At 50.7% G+C, this 23,816-nt stretch overlaps 1 protein-coding gene across 1 annotated transcript; it reads right to left on the reverse strand.

The window, feature by feature from the left end:
- Positions 1 to 1,665: 1,665 nt before the first annotated feature.
- Positions 1,666 to 21,833, reverse strand: MYCBPAP (MYCBP associated protein). Its single transcript, XM_023732767.1, has 19 exons — positions 21,770 to 21,833; positions 15,191 to 15,318; positions 14,276 to 14,432; positions 14,035 to 14,138; positions 12,986 to 13,169; positions 12,464 to 12,579; positions 11,525 to 11,675; positions 10,298 to 10,413; positions 10,094 to 10,209; positions 9,481 to 9,592; positions 8,737 to 8,926; positions 7,988 to 8,175; positions 6,752 to 6,898; positions 5,842 to 6,267; positions 5,352 to 5,473; positions 4,464 to 4,579; positions 3,778 to 3,923; positions 3,423 to 3,593; positions 1,666 to 1,905 (listed from the first exon to the last, which is right to left on the reverse strand). Exons 1-19 carry the CDS (start codon positions 21,813 to 21,815, stop codon positions 1,810 to 1,812), a joined length of 2,832 nt encoding a protein of 943 aa, XP_023588535.1. The 5' UTR covers positions 21,816 to 21,833; the 3' UTR covers positions 1,666 to 1,809.
- Between the last annotated feature and the right edge of the window lie 1,983 nt (positions 21,834 to 23,816).

Here is a 23,816-nt window from a genome sequence, read left to right on the forward strand (position 1 = left end):
TACCAGCATGGGGAGCACCCCCCCATCTCCTTTCCTGGGGACGGCTGGGAGGGTGGGACAGCAGGCAAGATGCTTCCAGGTGATTCTCCGCCCTGCCCCCCCCCTCACATCTGGGAGGGAAATTAAGCCCTCAGCCCACTCTTTGCCCCCACCTTCCATGTGGGACCCCACTGCCACCTGGCACTGTGCACAGCGGAGCTTACCTCTGGCATGGGCTCCCCTGGCCCCAGCCCTGGGGCCCTGAGCGGACTCTGCAGTGACCCTCTGACCTGCGCAGCAGGGGGATGGCACAGCCTTGGAAGAGGTGCCTCCAGAGCCATCCACCACAGCCCCTCGTCCCGGAGACCCACCCTCTCCCAGGAGGCGCAGACCTTGTGGAAGGGCAGCGGCTCTGTCTCCTGCCTGCTGGGCTCTGAGACCTGCTGGCCGCACCGAGGAAAGTTGCTCAGCTGGCCGGGCAGGTCTGCCTTAGCAGTAATAGGACACAGGAGGGAGTGCGGGCGGGCGTGTTAACCCCTTCCTGCTGGCCAGGCAGGCGGTGCCTTCAGCGATGGGATGCCTGCCTGCTGGCTGTCTCTAGGAGTGCGGATCAGGAGCCAGTGCTGGTGACCCACTCCCACCCTGCAGTAGGTTAACCCTTCCCCTGCCTCCCCAAGAGGACTGGGCCAGTTGGATAGGGGGCTTGCACACCCACCCTGCCCCACCCTTCCTCCTCTGGGCCAGGAGGACTTTGAAGGAGAGGGCAGGATCATTCCCTGGCGCTGGCTCTTCAGTGGAGTTATCACCTTCTTGTGGGCATAGGCCCCTCTCATGGCCCCCGATTCTGCCCCTCAACACAAGGATTGAGCATCCTCCTCGCTCCAAACGTCCTTCTCCCGTGTCTCAACTGGAGGCTACTTGAGGTCCTCGAGGTATTGATCAGAAACACCAAACACAAACCCAAGGGGTTTGCTTTCAGCCTGGGGGCTGTTCTCCTAGTCCTCCAGCCTACACCTTCTCTGCATCATCAGCACCTGCTCTACAAATTCTGGAAGTCCGGCCCAGAATGATTATTACCAACAAAAAAGCAATCATGGTACCGAATTTGAGACGACACAGCGCCTTTCTTTCTGAGAGCCATCTCTCGCCACTTCAGCTCCTATAAGCAGGGGAGAGAGATGAAGTCCAGTGGCTGTTTTTAAGGCAAAAAAAAAAAAAGCTCCAGAAGGCGATGAATTGACATGGGGAAGGGGCTAAGCCAGATCCACCCAGTGCACCATGGGAAGATTAACCTTTTGCTGAGGACAAGGGCTTCTAGGGTTTAGGAGGTGTGGCAAGCATGATTCTCAGGGGCTAGGATGGGGCCTTTGAACCCAGATGAAGTGGGCAGATCTCCGGGATCCAGGTCTCAGGGGGTCTTGTCCCCCTAGTTTCTCCTTGTACTTGGCGATGATGCTTCAGGAAGACGTGGCTACAAGAAGCGTGACCCTAAAAGTGTGGGCCCAGGAAGGCTAGAAGCGGAGACTATGAGGGGTGATGCTCTCTGTCCTATCACCTAGTTCCTTGTACTGCCACCAACTTGCTCTTCTGCCCATCCTCCCACATATCACCTCCTCTGTGGTGTCTCTCTCTTCCTGCTGGATAGCTCCAGGAACTGGAGCAGGGAGTCTGAGGACAGGGTGGGACGAGGGCGGAGCTGGGTCATGAGTTGACCTCATCAAAATCCAACAACTAAGACACAAAGGCACAATGGAAATGGCAGAAAACTAAAAGTTCTTTATTGATTTGTTAACTGGCTCCCAGAAGGCTGCTTGGGCGCGCAAGTCAGTTTCAAAGATAGAAACCCTCCTCAGCATTCTTCATGGGGCTGAGCTCGTCAGCCAGGACCATCATGTCAGTCACCAGGACGTCCAGCAGCCCATAGACCTGGAAGAACAGGATGCACATCACAGGCAAAGGTTCTCTCTGTGGACAACATGTGCACAAGGGAGCACGAACCATGCTACAAGGGTGGACACAGCTACCCCCACAAGAGAACAGCTGGAGTGGGGCAAAAACCAACGCTGTGTTTCTGTACAATACTTGTTTTTGCAAATAATTTTATTTTTAAAACCAGTCTGGGGGGTGATCCTGTGCTGTGCTCCTTTGACCTATGGGGACGTTAGAGCCTACAGATGGGAGACCAGGGAGAGTGTCCACTTAGCCCTTCAGGTGGGCTTCGGCTCAGCTCCAACCCTACCTTTCCCAGAGGCCAACTTCTCTTCCTGTAAGATCCCAGATCCGTGTACTGAAAGGTCTCCGAGTGTGTGTGCTCCAAAGGGGCTGGACCACACAAGCCTAGGCAAGTTAATTCTTAATTGCAAAGAGTCGAGGGAAAGTCTACCCTTTGGGTCCTTAGAGCCCTTTAATTACTTTCTAGACCCCATCAGCCTACAGAAATCTTGGTGATGTCACCAGCAGCAAATGGAGCCTCCGATCCAATGAGATCAGGAGCGTCACTCCAATCACAGCTAACCAGCCAGACGCATCAGAGGTAGACAAAGCACCACTTTTAGACACTTGACACAGTGAGCTGAGCTTTGTGGACTTCCCCTCCAAACAACAACAACAAAACAACCATAGTAACAATAACAAAAACACCTGGGCAGATTTCTAAGGACCTGCTACTTAAGAACAGTTCATGTCCATACAAAGTCTCTCTCCAGTGTTTCCAAACCTTTACTATTGATGGAAATCCACCGTACATGGTGTTCACCTAAGGAACACATCTGTAAAGATGTGCCTAACACGGAGAGGAAGAGGAAGGAACAGAAAGAGAAGGGCATTCACTCTGTTCCCACAGAGTGTCGTTTCCAAACAGCAGCGACTGTGATCTCTTAAAGCCTAAGTCAGACCACGTCATTCCTCTAGTCAAAACTCAGTATGGCTTCTCATCTCAGAGAAAAACCCGAAGTCCTAACAATGGCCTACAATGACCTACATGGCCTGCCCCCAGGACCTGTCTGTCTCTCCTGTGGGCCTCCCGCTCCCTTGCTCCTGCCCCTCCAGACATACTGGCCCACTCTCTCCTCTGCCTACAGCATTCTTCCTGGGATGTCCACAGGGCCACTCCTCACCTCCCTTCAAGTCTTCATCGATGTCACCTTCTCAGTGGGGTCCGCCGTTGCCCCTTGCCCCTACCCGGGCTTTCCCCATTCCCGACCCCGCGCTACCTTTCTCTTTTCCACAGTGCTTATCAATTAGCATACCATATAAGTTACTTATTGATAAGATCTGTCTCCCACACTGGGATGCCCTTCACAAGGGCAGCTCTGCTTCAATCACTGATGTAAGGTGCTTACGCTTATTGTTGGTGGAGTAAATACAGTGAATGAGCGAGGGAGGGAGATGTGCAGGGCAGGTGTGAGTTAGGGGAGGACTAACTGCTGGCCTCTTCCCCTCACCTCGATGTGCAGCCTGAGGATGTATTTCTCCATGACCAAGGGGTCTATTGGTTCTTGGGAAGGGATGACACTGTCAGGGGCAGGATCGTCCAAGGAAAGCCTATCCCGACTCACAGATTTCATTAATTTCTTGTCATCCTTTGCTTTCTGCTTCTTGCTGTTTGCACGGTCCTGTTTGGAGAGTCAGAGACATGTACGCCTTCAGTGGTATCTGAGGTCCAAGGCATTCTCAGCAGCTAGCTCACTGGGAGAGCTGGGGCATCACCTGTTGCGACGGCCCACCAACCAAAAGTCCCTCCAAGGCCCTCCCGTGGTCGCCCAGCCCTTCCCGGGCCCAGGCCACCTCCTAGCATGCCTCTTTCCCTGGCAACTTGGCTCCTTTTTTATCCTCTTTGTCTTTGATTCCTAGTTGCCGCTTTTCCTGGGAAGCCCCTTTCCGCTCCTCCTTTCCCACTCTCCCAGAAGTCGCCTTCACTTCCATGACGGGAGGTGATTTCTGATCTACAGGAGTTGAGTGGAAGACAACGTGGCACTCCGTGGCCTAGATGAGGCCACAAGCATACCACGGGGCAGGAGACAAGGGGAGCAAAGGGCAAGAGCCTTGAGCCCTGCCAGCTGCTCTTAGCAGCTTCGAGGAATTACTACAGACTGGGAGCAGAGTCCACTCTGAGGGGAGCGCCTTTCCTTGAGCCCCTTGTTCAGGTGGCATGACACTGTGGAGCAGGACTGTGGGGTAGGGGAAGAGGCCTGGTCAGGCAGCCAGACCCAGGTTCTAGTCCCAGCCCTGCCACTCCCCTGTGTATGAGGTGGACAAGTCATTTACCCTCTCTGGGACTCAACCTATAGGATAAGGGAACTGAACTAAGGTGATCTTGAAGGTAGTTTCTGGCTCCCAAATCCTGGCAGCAAATGGAAGAAGGGTAGCAGGGGCCTCCTCTATCAGCTCGACCGACTGGAGGTCCTACCACAGGCACAAATGGCTGACACAACCAGGTAGAGGGGGAGGAAGACCACGTGAAGTGTGGCTGTGCCATGTCTAACCTTGCTCATCTGGCACATCCAGATAAGTGGTCTCCTTCTCAGGCAGGCCCAGCAGAGCCCTCAGCCACAGGGAGTAGCTCACCAGACTGTCAATCACATCCCGCCACAACTGCAAACTAGAGGGCAAGACAAGACATTTGAGAAGAGCCATTACCCCTCATTTGGCCTTGAACCTGCAGAAGCTCAGATCCCGCCCTTCAGAGATGTTGGTACCGGGAGCTTTCATGGAAGCATCACGCTCCTGACCAGCCGAGTCCTCACCCGCATCCCTGAAAATGCTGAGATACTTCCACCGCTGGTGCCCTCCCACATTTATTCAGGACACCAAGAGTCCCTGTGTCCTCTAGTGACAGGCGTGGCTTCCCACGGGCCACAGCCAAGGAAAAGTGGCCCAGGACTAGGGTTTGGAGGTCCCCATGAATGCAGAGTCTAAACTCCGACTTCAGTGCAGCGCCACTGGAGGGCTGAGCCACACATGGGATTTCCAGCATACGGCTCCCAGGGCTGTGCTCAGAGGACCTCGCAAAAGGTTCCCCAGCCTAGCCAAGCAGGTTCCACATAGGCAATGGGAAGGCTGACAACAGAGAAGTGAAGCATTTAATGGAGTCCACCCCTCTTCTCACTGTCCTCTGGTTTCTCCTCTTTCATTCTTTTGCTCATTGAGAAGGAATAAGGAAAGAAGAAGGAAAAAAAAAAAAAAATGACAAGGTGTTTACTCTGCTGTCACTGCTCCGAGAGAGCTATCCCAGCAGCGTGGAATGTTTACAGCATCTTTTAGCAAAGTGAGTTCAAGGGGAGCCCTGCTCTGGGACTGGCAGCCCCGGGCTTCTGGCCAGATGCCACAAAGAGGGGGTGGAAGGGGCAGGCTCTCCTGGTGGGGGCACGTACCAGGTCTGATGCAGGAAGTCAGACTGTAGTGGCCTCTGCTCCTGGCACAGCTCCAGGGCCCCTCTGTTGAGTCTGCTTAGGGCGTCTTCTCGCTGGCTCTCCTCAGGGAGGGTCATCACTGCCTGGCAGGGTCACAGGCACCATGGGCAACCACTCTGCCCAGGACATCAAGGGTCCCTGTATCCTCTAGTGACACGCATGGTGTATGGGGCACAGGGCAGGGGAACATGAACTGGGAGGGGCTGCAGCCATGGAGAGTCTGTCTGGGGCACCTTCTGTGGAAGTCTTAGAAATCTGTTCCCATGGGACCCTTATCCATTGTTTGCCAGGGTCGAGAAGTTGCCCCTCCTATGCCAAGGGAATGCTCTCTTTGGGCCATCAGAATGTTTTGTTTCTTTGCCGATAGGGCTGAGAGGGACCGCTGGGGCTCTCCCTATTTGTTCAGGGCAACAACAATCTCTACTAACACCTGCTGGGGTCGGGGAAGCACCTTTTTGAAGTCTTCCAAGCAGAGGTTCCACTCAGGCAGGGGCAGGCTCTCCAGCTCCCAGGGGCTCTTGGTGCTCTCCACGTCTAGGCTCTCCTCCACCAGGATCTCCTCCATGATGCTCTTCCACTGAGGTGGCTTGGCCACCCCTCCGGACTTCTGGGTCACCAAGGGATCTCGGGAGTCCCTGAGGGCCTCATTCTTAGACTGGGACAGTTGGACTTCCAGGACTGGGCCCTTCAAGTGTGCCGAGAGATCTGAGCTCACGGAACCCTTCTCCAAATAGGATGACTCGGCCAGGGTGGCCCGGGCCCTGGTGCTGAGCTGCTCCTCCTCACCCGGCCTGGCCTCCTCAGCCTTGGGGGGCTGGGTCATATACTGATGCCACAGTTCGTGCAGGTTTTGTACCACTTGGTGCTGGTAATGCAGCTGCAGCAGAGGCAAGGGAAGACATGTGAGGGGAAGCCTGAGCCTGAGCCAGCCCGCTCTGGTTTCCTCCCTCAAGAACACTGAGGGAGGAGGCAGGGAGGAAGCCAGCAGGAGCACCTGTGGCCAGAGGGGCTCCCCGCTTCCCCTTCACCTCAACATCTCCAAGTTAAAGCTTTTTTTTTCTTTTTTTTTTTTTACATTAGGGCTTCCAAACAAGATTGGGTTTGAATGAAGGAATTTGTGAAGCTCTGTTCTCACCGAGCATCTGCTTACTAGCTATCTTGGGAAACTCCTTAACCTCTCTGTGCCTCAGTTTCCTCAAACTAGAGTAAGAATATAAATAGTACCAATCTCACAGGGCTGCTGTGAGGAGAAAGTAAGTTACTCATGTAAGAGGCTCAGAACAGCCCTGGCACACAGAAGGGTTTGCTATTTCAATCACTCAGGCATGCACGTGGGGCGGAGGCCGATGCTGGGCCTGTACCCAAGGATTCTTATGGTGGAACAAGTCCTCCTCGGTGAGATAGGCGTCCACAGGTGATGGCGTGCGCTCGGGGGTCAGGACCCCCCTCAGCAGCTCCTGCAGCACACTGTTCACAATGGTGACGGCTTCGTGGGCAGCCAGCTTACTCTGGAAAAGAGAAGGTGGCACAAGGTGGCAGCCCGGGCTTTCAAAACCCGTGTTATATCCTTGAGGGAAGCAAGGTCCCTCAGGACTTTGTGCCTCCTCGGATGTGAGTCCCTCCTGTTTCTCTCTCATACACACACACACACACCTATTCCTGGACTCAAAAAACCTTCGTGTCTCTCCAAACATCCTTGTTACCTAAAAGAGTAGGAAAAGGAGGTAGAGGAGGGGTCCGTCCCAGAGAAGAGCTGCTCCTGTATCAGACCAGGAGGTTACGTGGCATTTCCCCATATTAGGAAGAAGGGGAAGGGGCAGGGGAAGTAGTTTGGACAATGCCAAGAGTGGTGGTAACATCTCATCTGGCTTGGCCACAGGGTTGGTGTCACAGAATCACACAGAGGGGCAGCTCAGTGAGAGTCAGGTCCTAAAGTCAGTGAAAAAAGTGGAAATGACATGTTGTCAAAATTACCTTTGATCACTGCTAGCTGGGCCCCAGCTGAAGTAGTTGGCATATGTTTGGGGGCCACAGTGAATTATAAAACACAGCTTTCCACAGAACCCCATGGAGCACAAGATGAGCACACTGTGCAGCTGACTGGGAGACAGTAGATTCCCAGGCCTCGCCTCACACTCACTCCAGGGGGTCAGCTTACTGAGTAGAATGGTGGGTAGACACGCCCCACCATTTAAAGTGTCCTCTCTGGTTTGGCTTGGCTAGGAAGTCTTGCCAGTTAAATGTGACTCCACTGTGAAGTACCAGACAGCAAAATATAGTACTGGTATTAACGGTCCTTCGTTCCATATGGATTCAAGTAAGTACTTCCATGAGGCCTGCATCTTAAGGCTCAGACTCATTTCTTTTCAACTCAGTGGGGCCCCATGCATTATGGGGCTGAAGGCTGCCCCTCCCCTTGCCTGCCCACCCATCTTTCACATCACAAAGCCCCGGGAAGCATCTGCTGGGCAAGAGTCCTTGCCTGTTTATGAAAAGCGTCAATTTACCCCTTGGATTGGGAGAGTAAGGTCTCTGCCACACTGCCAGGCAGAGTAACCTGTGCGGTGTACAAAAGTTAAAGATCCTGGGTCCCTTACCTCCAGGACCTGCCTCTCATCCTTAAAAACGTCCTGGGTCAGGGAGACTGCGTGGAGGTTCACCTGCAGGGCGGCACCTCCTAAGAGGGTAGGGTGAGTTCCAAACTCCCAAGATTCCCTGAAGATCCCAGCATTGAGAGACTTGAAGAAGAAGGTAAATATTTTAGTTTCTCCAGGCAGAATCACTCCTGAGAGGGGCAGAGAGTCAGAGGTTTCCAGTAAGTACAAGCTAGCTGAGCCCCAAGCCTGCATGTATAAAGTTAACTGAGCCCCAAGCCTGCATGTATAAAGTTAACTGAGCCCCAAGCCTGCATGTATAAAGTTAACTGAGCCCCAAGCCAATGCGTATACATTTAACTGAGGCCCAGGCAGGGTTCTAGGACTGAGGGGTGTTCCTGCGGTATGGCGCTTTCAATGCTAAAACTGGGAAGGTCCCAGGCAAACAGGGACAGTTTGTCATCCTAGCCCCAGGCCTGTGCACACAGGTAACCGAACCTCTAGACTATGTGTTTCTGCTCCCAAGTAGCTGACCTCTTTGTGATCTCAAGAGTTCCACCCTTTGCCCAACAGACAGGAACAGTTAGGCAATTACACACTTTCACAGGAGAAACAGGAGGGGCTGGGGTGTGGGGGAGGTTACTTGAACTTATACGAGCTGGGCATTGACTAGACTTTCGCTTCTCACAGACACTGAGGACAACACCAGCTTCAGCCAGGACCTGGTGAGTAGGTCAGCTTCTCCTAGGTACCTGCCCGGTTGTTAAAGTAAAACCGCTGCATCCTGTTTCTCTTCAGGTCTTGGAAAGACTGCAGCTGGGACTGCCGCTGCCAGTTGTACCAAATGGCCACAGTGCCATTATTGACCACAGTCAGTTCTGAAGATGTTTTCTCCCCTTCTAGGGTTTCAAAGGTCAAGCGGGCAGCAATTCCGATCTGACTCTGGGGAAGGGGGAGGTATGAGAAATGTCTTTGCTGGGGGCCCTGGTCTCAGGTGACCAACCTATCCCTTTTTGCCTAGGACTTTCCCAGTTTTAACACTGAAAGTCCCATGTCCCAGGCCTGCAGAGCCTAGCCACCCTCAAATAGAGTGGCACTATGTATGCCATGATAGTGGCTGTCTCTGAGGTTGCCATCAATAGTAAAAAGCAGAGATAAAACAGATTTTATATCCAAAGAACATTCATTTTTGCTTCTAGCACCTGAAAGTTCTATTCTAGAACCTTCTTAAAGCAATACCTGTTTGGGGTGGTTTGTTTACATGCTTGGGGGCTAGGTACAAACTGGATAGCTTGTGACACTCCCTTTTCAGCCTTGTGATTTTATTCTTATTCAAGTTAGTGTTGCTGTTACCACTTTCAGAGGTGCTGATCCTGTGACCAGATAAAAAGGCAAACAGGAAACAGCACAGGCTCCTTGTGAAAGTTACAGTCACCTTGGGATTGCACCACAAGGGAGCCCTTCCAGCAGGTGGGTGAGGGTGAAGGCTGTTTTACCTTGTCCTTTGGGTTACTGCCTCTGATCCAGCAAGCTGGCTTCCCACAGAAGAGCAGGGAAGGGCCAAGAACAGGCATGAGGGTCACATCAGGGTAACTGGCCATTACGTCTCTGGAAGAAAAACCAGTGACTTGTTTTCCTTGAAGCTGCCATAGTCATGCCACATGGAGCCCACAGAAATGGCTGCCAGGAAGTCTGAGAAGTGACCAGCTCTGCACTCCAATGGTATACGATCAGTCACACTGCAGCCTAGATTCCTCCTGACCCAATTCCTTCTGGTGGGAGGTTCTTAGAAATCCAGAGACTCTTCAAGCCCTCACGACGGAGCCATCCACTACATACAGCAGTGGGGGAGTCTGGAGGTGCCCCATTTAACAGCAAAGGAATGTCTAGGAAATCCCCACTAGGAGTTGGTTGCTAGAAAGGAGCAGATGGAAATGGAAAAGCTAGCACAGGTGCTGGGATGGACTAGAGGAGGAGGTGGCAGCCACCAGAGAGAGGCTGGGATGGAGGCACCCTGATTTCAGGAGGGCAGCCTGTCCTTTAATGCTTGGGATGCTGGGGAAGCCACACACTCTTAGCCTCTCTCCCTAGGGCCCAAGCCTGACTCACGAGCTCACTGTGTCTTCAGAGGAGCTTTCCTGGGTACTTTCAAACAGTGGATAGTCTTCCACCGTAACAGCTGAGAAAGGCTGCCCTTTGCCCACCACCTCCAGGCCATCAATATCCTCAGAGAGACCAGAAAGGAAAGATTAGCCAAATGAAGACAGGTACCACCCAAAAGAGCTTCAGCCTGGGGCTTGGGGCATTACCAACCTGCTGGGTAAAATTCAGCTCAGCCAGGAGGCTCTTCAGCTCCTTGCGTCGGTAGATCAGAAATAGACTCCGATCCCAGGTATAGCGGTACCAAGCATCCTTCTGGGCCGGTAATCCTACAGCAAGGTCCAAGGACCCTGAGCAAAGGCCGCTGCCTTGCCCCCTCCCCACTACTACTTGAGGGCTCTGAGTGTGCCCTCCCCAGCACCATTTCTGGGAAGGGTGAAAATACAGCTTTCCCGTGCCCACTGGACTCCAGTCCTCCTGCCCCAGACCTCAGCAGTGCTATACAGAACTCCTGAAAAATTGGTTTCCACAGAGCCGGATCTTGGCATTGTAATAATACAAACAATAGCAGTTACCTTTTATTGAGTGCTTACCACGGGATCAAAAAAAAAACCAAACCCGACTGATAGCAACCCTATAGGACAGGGTAGAACTACTCCATAGAGTTTCCAAGGAGCAGCTGGTGGATTCAAACTGCTTACCTTTTGGTTAGCAGCCATAACTCATAATCACTATACCACCAGGGCTCCTACCACAGGGAAGGACCTCTTAATACATATGTCTCATTTAACCCTATAATGATTTACAGATGGGGAGACTGACGTTCAGAGAGGATAAATAACTTGCTTGAGGTTACCAACCTAATGCAGCTGGGATCTGAACCCAGGCAGTCTGGCGGGCTCAAAAGCCGTGCTGCCCGATAGACATAGGGGAACCACAGAAGCAAGCTACGTGTGTAATTGAAAATGTTCTAGTAGCCACATTTAAAACAGTAAAAAGAAAAATGGAATTAATTTTAATACTACAATTTATTTAACCCAACATACCATTTCAACATGTAATCAATATAAAAATTATTAATAAAATAGATTTCTTTTCATCCTAATTTTTGGAACCCAGTGTGTATTTTGCACTAACAGCACATCCCAATTCAGACTAGCCACATTTCAGGTGCTCGGTAGCTACGCGTGGCTCACAGCTGCTGTACTGGATGGTGCGGCTCCACAGCCTACACTCTTGCTCTGTTTCTTCTAATATTTCTATCACCATTTTACTGAAGAGGAAACTGGAACTCAGGAAAGTTATGTGACTTGCCTAAGGTCACACAGATGTAAGTGACTGAACCAGGATTTGATCCCAGGTTTGTCTCGCACCAGCCATGCTGGTCACCACCACACTGTCCCGCCTCCTAGGCCAACCACAAGATGTCCTTCTCCTCACCCATCTCCTCCCGGATGGACTGGGGCTTCCTGATGTGAGTGATTGGTTCCATAAGGCCACGCTGAATTTTTGTCTTCGTCATGGTCAGACCTGTCATTTCATCTCCCACGTATTCCAGTTGATTCCAGAACCCGCTGCTCTCCTCACAGCACTGGCAAGGAAGAACAGCGAGAGTCAGGTCACCCCGACACCTTGGGGAGGTACTGGTGGGGAGCCTGAGAGGACAAGAGCATGCAGACTGCAGATGCCCCCTCTGGGGAATTCATCATTGCCATCACTGGAGAATTCATGGCAGAAGGGAAGCATCTGCTCTCTTGTTTTCAGGATGCCCCGTTGTAATCTTTACCTGCCTCCCAGAAAGATGGTGTGGGTTGGTACAGGCACTGCACTGAGACACCGCAACACAGTATGGTGTCGTTGATAATGCAAAAGATGAGACAGATGCTAAGACCATTCTAATAATTCAGTACCGGTGATATCTTCCTCTTCAAACTGACCACCACTCACCACCACAGGCTGAATGACTTAATTGACCAATCTCTACCCCCGCAAAAAAAACAAACCAAACCAGTTGCTGTCAAGTTGATTCTGACTCATGGCAACCCCATGTGCGTCAGAGTACCACTGTGCTCCACAGGATATTCAATGGCTGATATTTTGGAAGTAGACTGTCAGGCCTTTCTTTTAAGGAGCCTCTGGGTGGACTCCAACCTCCAACCTCTCAGCTGGCAGCCAAGCACTTAACTACTCCACCCAGGGACTCCAACCAGTCCCCAAGCACCCAATAAAAGGATCAATGATGTCTTTTGGTAAAGGTTTGAGGGCATTATAATGCTTTGCAACGGATAGATATTCTTCTCCCCAACTGTGCAATCTGAGACGCACCATCCCTTTGTTCAGACCCCCTCCTGACAGGCATTTGGGAGAGGCACTCCCTACCTTCCCATCATGCTGCGTAGGAAGGACACGATCAATGAGCTCCCGCTCCTCCTGGATCTGTCTGTAGGTCTCCCCGGTGTGCATCAGCAGCTCGCTGACGGGCTTCTTCAGGTGTTCTAGAGACAGCGAGCCAAGGATGCAGCCCCTCCACCAAACCAGAACAAACAGGGGCCTGAGCACCCACTCACTGGGTGAGTTTTAGGACCCACTAAGGCTTAAGAGCACAGCAGTTAAGAGCTCGGCTGCTAACCAAAAGGTCAGCTGTTTGAATCCACCAGCCGCTCCCTGGAAACCTTATGGGGCAGTTCTACCCTGTCTTATAGGGTCATTATGAGTCGTAATCGACTTGGCAACGGGTTTTTTGGTTTAAGGCTTAAGAGTAGGAAGCACTTGGGAGTAAATGGCACAGACTCCATCAGCATCAGCCTGAGTCCAGGCTCTGGACAGGTGTGGGAGAGAGAAAAACAGCAGAGCCTCGATGCCAGGTGGAGGCCAGGCGGGCGGCCTGTCAGCTTTGCTCACCACTGAGGGCTTCCTGCTGCTTCTTCCACAGGGTGATGTGGCGCTGCCAGTTTTTCAGAAAGTTGTGTTGAGGAGGTGGGGCCCAGAGACGTGTCTTTTCTGCTTTAGGTTTCTTTTGCTCTGGCTCTTCTTTTGCTGAGATGAGGGCCATCAGACAGGGTGGGGTGTGTATCAGTTCAGCCAGCTGAAAAGTACAACGTGAGTGTGTGGAGGATGGTGAGAAGGCGCTGAACTGGGGGCCGACCAGAGATTTCATGAGGCCGGCGTCCCAGCCATGGGTCGTCCCACTCCTGCTGAGAAACCTCTTCTCCAGGACCCCAGGGTAGCAAGTGCAGAGGACAAATCACAAGAGCCAGAGGGCTTGGAAGCTGCTGTCTGTCCCATCTTCCCCAGAATGGGAACCTTTGTTCTAAGATTGTGGTCAACATCTTTTAGTGGGTCTGTTCCCCTGACAACTGACGCTAATTAATTGACACCTTCACCCACAGGCCCCCAGGCCCCTTAGCACCTGACCAATCAGAGGGTCTTTGCCTAGAATCAGGGAAGCAAAGGAACTGAGCGACAGGGAGAAACACTGCATATGGGAAGGTCAGAAAGACAGACAGACTCTGCATGTGGCCCTGGGAGCTGTGGGAAGCCACCCTCCACCACCATGGACCGAGAAGGAGAGCTGGCCAGTCTTCGGAGAAAGGTGAATGAAGCCGGTGCACAGAGGAGCAGAGGGAGAGGAGGGAGCGCAGTCCTGAGCCTGAGGCCCTCCCACGTGCAGTCTACTCAGAGCCAGATGCACCCTGGTCTTTGGGTTTATGAGGCATCCCTGTGTCCTTATAGTAAACCCTTCCCCCTTCAGCTGAAGTCAGCTAAGAGTGGCTTCTGTGACTTGTAACTAAAATGTCCAACTATTTTGTGGGGACAGTCGCTTATCATCTTGGACTTAAGGCCCAGAGACTGGACTGTCTCTTTAACTCCAGTCCTGCCTGACTGACAGGTGGCGAGGCTGCAATGACTCCAGTGACTTCTCTCACCCAGGCAGCTCTGTACAAACAAACCTGGGTGTTCCCTCGAGCAAGTGCAATTCTCTTAAAGTCCTGAAGACTCCCCAAGATATGGTGCGGCAGGATCTGTTCACTGTCATCGAAGCTGTCACCTGGGCCTGGGGGGAAAGAGGGAAGGAGAAAGACAAGCCATAGATAGCTGATGTAAGCCCTTCAAGGGGGTCACTTCTGATAAGAGACCTGCCTCAAAGACCTGGCATCCAAGACCAGAGATGCTAGGGCCAGGTCAGCATACCGGAGTAGTCCAGGGGCTTAGTGGCTGCGTCTGGAGTGGCAGGATGTGCTACTAAGTGGCAGATCTTCCTCGTAGAGTCCTTGGGTTTGAATTTACGGATGATAACTTTCTGGGTAATGGCAGGTTTATCTTTCGTTCCTGGGCGAGGAATGTGTTGCTAAAAAGAAACAAAATGGAGTAGAATTCCACCTAAGATTGGGAGGAAGAAAAACAGTACCCCATCTCCTTTGTTCTAATTCTTGGTGGAATCACTGAGGGCTGACAAATCGGTTTCCCCAGCTCTGTCCATATGTTCTGTTAAGGAAAAACCTGAGTAACAGACATGAGATTCAGTGATGTCCTGGGGAAAAAAATAACACTGTATGCCTCCATGTCTGGTGAGAAGTGGCTGACTTTTCCAGGGGGCTGGCATTTATCAGCTTTATCTCTATCTGTAACTTTGCTCCTTGGACTCATTTTCCCATCCGTAAAATGGGGGTGAGGGCACCTGCTTTAGTGGGAAACAATATACCTTATCATCTCATTTCCCCTGCAATTCTGTATGAATCTCAAAAATGTTACAGCAACAGAATAGATTTCTTTAAATACTAAACCCATTGCCATCGAGTCAATTCTGACTCATAGCAGTCCTATAGGACAGAGGAGATCTGCCCCATAGGGTTTCCAAGGAGTGCCTGGTGGATTTGAACTGCCAACCTTTTGGTTAGCAGCAGTAGGACTTAACCACTACACCACCAGGGTTTCCAAATGCTAAAGTGAAAGGTATCTGTGTTCAATGGATTTTTCCATGGCATTAGACACTCCCTCTATGAGTAGGGAGCCAGTGGCGAGACAGTGGACTTCGTTGATGTTCTAGACCACACAGGTCAGCAGGGAAAGTTCAGGCAGTAAGGAAACCCTAGGCTGCATCTTTACCTTCTTTAAGTCTTCCTTCTTAATAGCTAAGGCAAGGATGTCATCTCCTTGTAGGACATTGCTAATAGGCTCTGTTTCTTCCTGAATCGGGGGTGTGGGCTGCTCAGGTAGCTTTGCCCGCTTCTTTTCTGAAAAGCAGCAGAAAGTTACAAGTGATTAAAGAGTTCTTTCTGTAAATATAAAAATATATATATTAGACTCCATGGTGGGGACAGAGCTGACCACCTGGACAGAGAGCAGAGGTGCCTGGGCAGCACCTCCCTGGGGCAACAGATCTCCCTTGAAGGTCTTCTGCCCCACTCCCCCTGGCCCTCCACAATGACTGAGGCTGCTGTAGCCCAAATTGAAGTCAGAAGACCTATGTACCAGTCCAGGCCCTGCAGCCTACAAGGTGGACAGCCTTGGGTACATCACTTAACCTTTCTCTCTAGGCCTCAGCCTTCCCATTTGTAAAATGAGGAGGCTGGACTAAATCAGTGGTTCTCAAATATCAGTCAATGTCTGCCTCAGAATCTCCTGGGAAGCTTTACAAATACAGCTTCCTGACTCCTCTGTGGCCCCAAGGCCTGGGGAGCCGTATCTTTTTAAGCTCCCCACGTAATTCTGATGCACAGTGGTTTGGGACAACTGGACTAGATGCTTCCTCAGCCTCCTTCAGTGCTGGCATTCATCCACTCTTCTGGGTTAGGGAAGACCATTCACTGTTGATCATGTATTTCACTTTATTTCATTCAATAAATATGATGTAAGCATTTTCTATGTGTCAGGCACTGAGATACAAGTAGGTGTCTCAGACCTCAAAGAGGGCCCAGTGGAGAGACAGACTGTCAAACAGACTAAACTAAGGTTACTCTGGGAGCACTCGGGAGCCTCAGCCCAGTCTGTGGGTTTTTCAGGGGGGGCTTCCTACAGAGATCATGTCTGAACTGAGAACTAAAGGATGGAGAGAAGTGAGACAAGGGAAAGAGCACTGGGGAACAGGCATTCCAAAGGGAATAGCTTTACAGAGACTGGAGGTGAGACAATAGGGCACATTCCTGGAACTCGAAGCATGAATTTTTAAATAGCTGGAGTGTAGCACAGTGAGGAGGGAGGCAGAGTGGGGGCAAGAAGCAGTGAGCCTGGAGAGGGAAGTAGGGGGCCATATCACGAAGAGCTTTGTGAACCGTGTTAAGGATTTTAGTCTTTACCCCGTGGGCAATGATATGGTGGGGAATCGATAGGGGGTATAAGATTGAGGAAGAGATGATTTAGGAGTCTCCTGCAGTAATGAAGTGATTGATGATGATAGTAGTTTATGGCAACGGAGGAAGTCAGAGAGATTTGAGTCATAAGTCTCATGTGGCAGCCTTAGCACGCCTTTGAGAACACATGGGGTAGAAGCAGGTTACCTCCAACAAGGACACACTCCTTGTCTTCCTTCCACAGAGATGGGTTCACAGTTTCAAATACAAATTATTTCTCTGGTTGGTACCCTCCACTCCTCAGCCCTCTGGTTAAGAATGGTTTGATCTGAGACCATACACAAAATAAAAGAAAACCTAAGTCCTGCCAAACTAAAACAGAATATGGTTTTGTCTACTGCTCCTCAAAGTGCCTTCACCTCTAATTTTTAAGAGGCAATATCACTAAAACACCAAGGCAGGTGTTTTGTCAACAAAAATCAAACTATTTTTTTTAGGAAATGCCCACATAGTGACAAAAAAAAAAAAAAAAAAAGCCAGAATCATTTCAAACATAAGTCAAAAATCTCTAAATTCAGCCTATCTGCCACACTCCAACTCCTAAGCAATGGGGTCAGTAGAAACTCAGGCATATCTGTCGGTTAAATTGTGTGGCTCTGTGCACACATGCATGCACATGCATACACACACACACACACACACACACACACACACACACACACACACGGCTGAGCAGTTCAACCCTCATAAATGGGATCCAATCTGCCACCATGCATGGAGATGTAGCCTTAGGTTTTGATTTCTACTTCCCCTCCCCTTTCTACATAAAGTCACCAAAGTTGGTGGCAGCCCAAGAGAACTGTTACCAGTTGAAAGTCTGCTTTTACAAATATTTTTGAATTATTTCTATTTTCCAGAGCATTTGCTTCCTCTGTCACCTTGGCTGGTTCTCCATCTTCCCAAAAGACTAAACATCTCCAGACTTGTGCTTCTTACTGATGGCTGTCTAATCACTCCATGTAAATTCATAAACTTTCAAAATTGCTGAAGATTTTCTGAGGCCAAAGCTCCCATCTCTTCGAGTGACAGAAAAACTAATTTTTCATGTTTGTTTCAGACTGAAGTAGTCAGTAAATCTCTGGTCTGAGGTTTTTCTGAGAAGTTATCTTGAATATAGTACAATAAATGCTCACATTAGTCCGAGAATGGTGTGTTCCAGTTAATAAATACTCATAAAAAATTATAAATTCATCCCAGAGAATATATATTAAGCACCTTTCTTGGCTACAAACTACAAGGAAGATGCTATGAAATGTTAAGATATGGTCCTTTGCTTGAGGAAATAAAAAATGCCACAAGTACAGACATACACACACACACCCCCCAATCAACAAAATATGTACTTAAATTATGGGCACAGGCAACAGGTTCGGTTGTCTTCTAGTAAGGGAGAAAACAAAGTGGATCACAAAGTTTACAGCTTCAAAGAAAGGTTCAGAGGAGCAGCTGCAGGGGTCAGAAGCGGCTTTATAGGCTAAGTTAGGGTTGGAGGACAGGAAGGCTTTGCACAGGTGGAGCAGCAAATAGAGGTGTTCCAGGTGAAGCAAAGGTATTCCAGTCAGAGCAAAGGCAGAGCTGAGTGTAGCATGTGTGTGGCATGGTGACAGTGAGGGCTTATTGGGAAGGTGGGGGGTGATACTGGGGATGAGATGGGGACCAGGGCATGACGGCTTCGTAAAGTATGGCTGAGGCACCTGATATTCTTCCTGTTCCCGGAGTGAGTTGATGAAAGCAGCATTTCAGAGTGTTTTATCCAATGAGGGTGAGCCACATGGACTGGAGGAGTGGATGCAAGCTGCCAGATCAGGGAGGGACAATCCCCTGTGGGTCACTTCAGGATCTGCTGGAGGGAGGATTCTGCAAGGTTGAAGTGTGTCTCACTGCTGAACCAATGGAGGCCCAGCTATTTCCTGTCATTTACCTTGGTCCTGTCAGGCCTAAAGCTGAAGTGTGTTCTTCGGCCTGGAAATCTGAGCTGAGTGGGGGGCTCCTGGTAAGCCCTTGATCCTGACAGCTAAGTGGTTCAAGGAGACCTTTCAGGGGCAGTCAGGTGACACCTCTGCTGGAGCTAGGCCAGGCAGTAGGTGCTCAGGAGGGTGCCCATAGAAGTGGTACTAGCTTCTGAGGTACCAAAGCAGACCCCTACTCAGACAAGCACTGCCAGGGGAGGTGGGTAGGGAAGAAGCTATGGAGGGAGAGGAAACCTGGACTCTGTTTTTCTGCTTCTTGTCTTATCTAAATTTTATTCTTTTCTTTTTTTTTTTAGTGTTGATTAAAGTCTTTGGGAAATTCTGACCTCATGGTTGTGCTGGGGGAACCAAGGGAGGGGTTGTCCCTACCAGTGGTGTCACTAGGGCTGGTATCACCCAGTGTGGTAACTCATGGTGTCACCCCCCCTCCATGGATATACATGTAAGTTTATTATCAATTTTAATCATAGATTAATATGTGATAAATATAGTTGCAAATTGCTTAAATGTAATATTTCTTAGATTATGTGAATACTAAACAAAATGGTTTTGTAAAATCTTTCTACATTGAATTACAACATTATTAGTAACTAAGTGGAAGCCTTTCTTGATTTTTCTGCTTTTCCTGTCATTACTACTTCATTCTCAAAAAAGTGATAAGTGATTGTTACAGGTTCACAAATACTAATTACCACGGCATTGTAGCTAAACAGCAGAAAATTTGGCAAAATCAGCAACTATAAAACACCCACAGCAATGAAAACAACAGTGCGTGCTTATAGCACAGACAAAACCACGTGATTCGAAGCAGCATTGTAATTGGGTAATAATGACAGTTCTGACTGATGGCATTAAAAGGTTCAGAAAGTAAATTAGCATAGAGTTTTAGCCTTGTAGGTATATTGAAACATGTAAGCTGGGTTTACCAAAAAAAATTTTTTTGTTGTTATAACTACAGAGATATTTTTATTAAAAAATAAATTTCTGCTGAAACACTGCACAAAAATTCTATAGACAGTCATTTTGGTGTCACCCCCTCTGAGAGTGTCACTCAGGGTAGTCTGTACCCCCTGCACCCCTTGAGTGACGCCACTGGTCCCTACCAGGGCAGAGCTTTACTCAGTGGAGGGGAGAGGAGGAGAGGACTCTGGTACTGCTGGGAGTCTGAGCAACAAGAGCAGGGAGAAAGTTGGGAGTCAAAATGGCTCAGGTCCCTAAATAGGTTTGTAGCCACAAAATTTGCTTGCCTTTTTTCTTATAATTCAGAAACCTTGGAGAACAAATAGCACAAGATTACAAGACTGCATCTGTTGATTAGCTGCATTTTATTGAAGGCAAAAGTATTGCCCTAGTACTACATTAGAGGCTTTGCCTGAGCTATTTAGTGGCGGAAGATATCTTGCATGCTAAACAGTGCATGTTCTTAACTCAAGGGTTATTTAAGCAAACTAAGTTTCCTCTTATTAAAAATAAATATGCAGTGAAAAATCTTTCCTTGATTTATTTACAGCCAAAAGTTCAAATCAGATAAGATCTCCCAGAAAACAGGCAAGTAGGAGGCAGGATCGAGGAGAGCCCTTGACTGCCCTTGGGAAAGGCAATCAGATATTCTCTCTCTCTCAACTATTAAAGAAGTATAGCATGAAACAGCATCACAATGCAGCCGAAATCCGACTTTTGTACTATGAAGAAGCATAAAAGAATGCCATGCTGAAAACCAACTAAGCTCTTGCTAGCTTTCCAGGCCTCCCATGGGGCCCCAGTGACTCCAGGCCTGACCCTCTCATCACACAAAGCTTTCTCCTCAACTTTGAGGGATGGTTTCCCCAGGGCCTGCAGGAGCACACCGGACTTTTTGACATAACCCGTAAAGCCCTTTCAGGACCTGGCCCCTGCCCACCTGTGCAGCCCCCTCTGGTTCCTTCCCGATCCTTCTCCACACTCACCCCTCTGCCCTGGCCACCCGTGCCATACGTGCTCACAGTTCTAGGCCTCAGCTCATGCTGCTCCCTTGAACTGGAAAAACAACCCCTCCCCGTTTCTTTTGGTTGGCCACAGATGTCACTTTCTTCAGAAAACCTTCCCCCCAGCTCTATCATCCAAGTCCTGGTTCAGGTGCTCTGAGCCCCCTTAGCTCCCGACAGATGCCTAAATCACAGCATTTACAACACTGCATTCATTATCTTTCCACATTCTTCTAGTTACTCTTCTGTGTCTCCACGAGACTGAGTTTCTTGAGGGCTGAGACCATACAGTTAATACTGATACCACTGGTGCCCAGAACAGTGCCCACGCATAGCAGGCCCTCAATAAATGGAAACAGCAAAGAAAGATCTATGAAGGAGTGGGCTGCACATCAGAGGATGTCATGGTAGTCAGTCTGCTGTCAGTCACCTGTGGCTCTCCCGCCTGTAACCAGAGGCCGGGAAACAAGTTATGTCCAGTGGCTATCCACACTAAACAAGCTGGACAAGTGTCATCCGACCGGAAAGGGCACATGGTGGGAAAAGGCAGACACAGGACTAGCCACGTTAGGCATTTCTCCTGGGTTTTTCTGCCAGGACTCCCAGCTGACACCCCCCACAAAGAACCGCCCCGGCGTGTTTCTTGCATTCTTCCCTGATTCCTTTCCCAAGAACCTCATTTCCTTGCCCTATTAGCCTTAAACTCTCCTCTAGCAATTCTGCACGCCACTTGGTCAGGGGATCCTGCTTCCTGTGTCCCACCCTAAGACAGTGGTTAGAGGCAGGGATCTCCTACGCCTTCCTACCCAATGCCATCTCCCCGACAATTGATCCCTGAAACTCCTCTGTCAGCCCCCCACTTCCTGTGTCCCCACCCCTAAGGCCCGGTGCTCTGTGCCCCCTCCCCTGAGAGTCCCTGCCTTGTACATCATCTCCAAGGCCCAGTGCACAGTTTATCATTCCCAAGGCCCAATGCCCTATGCCCCCTCCCTTAGGGAGTGTCCATCTTGTACATCATCCCCAAGGCTCCTGTATCCTACACCCCATGCCCCAGTGGTCTTTACCCATATTTCTGGTGTACCCCATCTTCCAAGCCCCACCTGCAGACTCCCATCCCAAAAACCCCTGCCCTGTCCAGTTCTCCTGAGCTCCCAAGGCAGCCAGCGCCGACCTTTCAAGCTCTCTGCAGACTCCAATAATCTGTTTGTTGGTATTCTGAGGCGGGATTCCTTCTTTAGAGACTTCATGGTGCCGCCCAGGCTGTGAACTCGGCCCTGCGCCGCCTGTACCCAAGGCTACGTAGCTGGGGGCAGCCCCGGCGACCCCGCGAGCGCGCACGCCTGCCAGCGGCCGCTGCTGTGTCCATAGCAACCCGCGCCCCGCGCGGGGACGCGCACTCACCGAACAACTTGGGCGGAGACTGCTTGGACACAACCTTCTTCATCATCTGGCCGCGCCCAAGCCGCAGGCAGCTCCTCCTTCCAGCCGCTCCGAAAAGCGCCCTAGGCTCTGGGCCGTGATGTCACAGAGGGCGCCAGCGAGCGCCGTGACGTCACCAGCACGGTAGGGGCGGGGCGAGGCGAGGCGATTCTGCTCGCCGCGGGCCGAGTGAGACGCCGCGTTGGGGGGTGTTGTGGGAACTGGGCGATCTTACCACGGGAGCCGAGCGGGGACAAGGGGAGACGAGGCGACACAGGGTATAGGGGCTGCGTGACCCGCCCCGCCCTGCTACTAGGCGAGGGGGCGTCCCGGCTGCCAGCCCCTTCCCTGGACTCCCGCCGCGGCCTGCCGACCAGCCTGCCCGCTTTCCCTTTGCCCCGCCACAGAGCTACCACAGGGATCGTACTGTTCACCACGTGCTAAAAACTCCTGAATAGCTTCCCGTGGGTGTTAGGTGCCCGATGGCCCCTGCCTGCACCCCACCCGCGCCTAGTGACCTTCGCCCCCGCTCGCGCTCCGCGGCAGCCGCTCGGGCCTTCATCACTTCCCAAACAAGCCAAGTTTTTACCCTGACCTGGGGGCCTTCTCATCCTACCGGTCTCAGTCTTTGGAGATGCTGACCTCGGCCCCCCTCCCCCAGTTTAAAATAGCCCTTCTCTGTATTCTCCAGTTTATAAACGCACCGGTTTATGTTTTCCAGAGCGCTTTAATGCAGTCTGCAGTTATTTTGTTTATGTGGTTGCCTGCTGTCAGGCGTGCTGTCAGAATGTAAGCTCCTTGACAGCAGGGATCGCCTGTCCCTGATCCCCTCAACCCAACGTTTAACACATAGTGGTCACTCAGTAACTGTGTGTCAAATAATGAAGGGACTCTGCAGCCAGACAGAACCTGCTTCCAATCCCAGCTCTGCCTGCTTGCTAGTTGTGTGTTCTTGGGACAGTCCCTTGACCTCTCTGCACCACAGTTTTTTCACTTATAAAATGGAGGTCATAATGCTTCTCTCACAGGGCCACTGTGGGATTAAATAAGATTATGCGTTTAAACTACCCAACACTGTGCCCTCCGTAAACTAGTGTCTTCCCAGTTCTGAGATGATGGGGATGTACTTTGTACCCACTGTACAGACGGAGACACTGAACCTCAAAGAAGAGAAGAATATAAAGTCACCTGACTAGCAAGAACCACAGCTTGAACCCCATTCAACCAAGTCCAAGGCCAGTGCTCTATGGACCCCGTCTCCTGGGCCATTTCTGAGTTTTGCAGCAGTCTACCCCAGACAGGGGAGGAGCTAGGGAGGATGCCAGCAGGGCTGGCCAATCCCTGGGCTCTGTTGATTCCCCACTGGGCCCCTCCCCAGGGGCATGGCCCCTTGCCCATGCCCCTCTAGACCTTCACTGCCCTTATGACTGAGGACAGCATCTCTTCTCCTGCCCTCCCAGTCACCAAACTCCCTCTCCCCTCTAGGGAGTCTCCAGTTGAGTTTACTCCATGAACACCGACTGCGCACTTATGATATTCCAGGCTGGGTGCTGTGTCATCTAAGTCCTCCCAGAAGCAGACACTGAGATGGAGATAGTGCAAGAGGTTTTTTGGGGGAAGGGGCAGTTGTTGTTAGTTGCCGTCGAGTCGGTTCCAACTCATATCAACCCTGTGTACAACAGAACGAAACACCACCCAGTCCTGTGCCATCCTCACAATCATTGTGCTTGAGCCCATTGTTGCAGACACTGTGTCAGTCCATCTCGTTGAGGGTCTTCCTCTCTTTCCCTGACCCTCTGCTTTACCAACCATGAGGTCCTTCTCCAGGGACTGGTCCCACCTGATAACATGTCCAAAGTATGTGAGATGAAGTCTTGCCATCCTTGTCTCTAAGGAGCATTCTGGCTGTACTTCTTCCAAGACAGATTTGTTTGTTCTTCTGGCAGTCCGTGGTATAGTCAATATTCTTCATCAACACCATAATTCAAAGGCATCAATTCTTCTTCAGGATTCCTTATTCATTGTCCAG

This window comes from Trichechus manatus, unplaced genomic scaffold (genome assembly GCF_000243295.1).
Source record: "Trichechus manatus latirostris isolate Lorelei unplaced genomic scaffold, TriManLat1.0 scaffold00054, whole genome shotgun sequence".
Classification (NCBI taxonomy): Eukaryota; Metazoa; Chordata; class Mammalia; order Sirenia; family Trichechidae; genus Trichechus; species Trichechus manatus.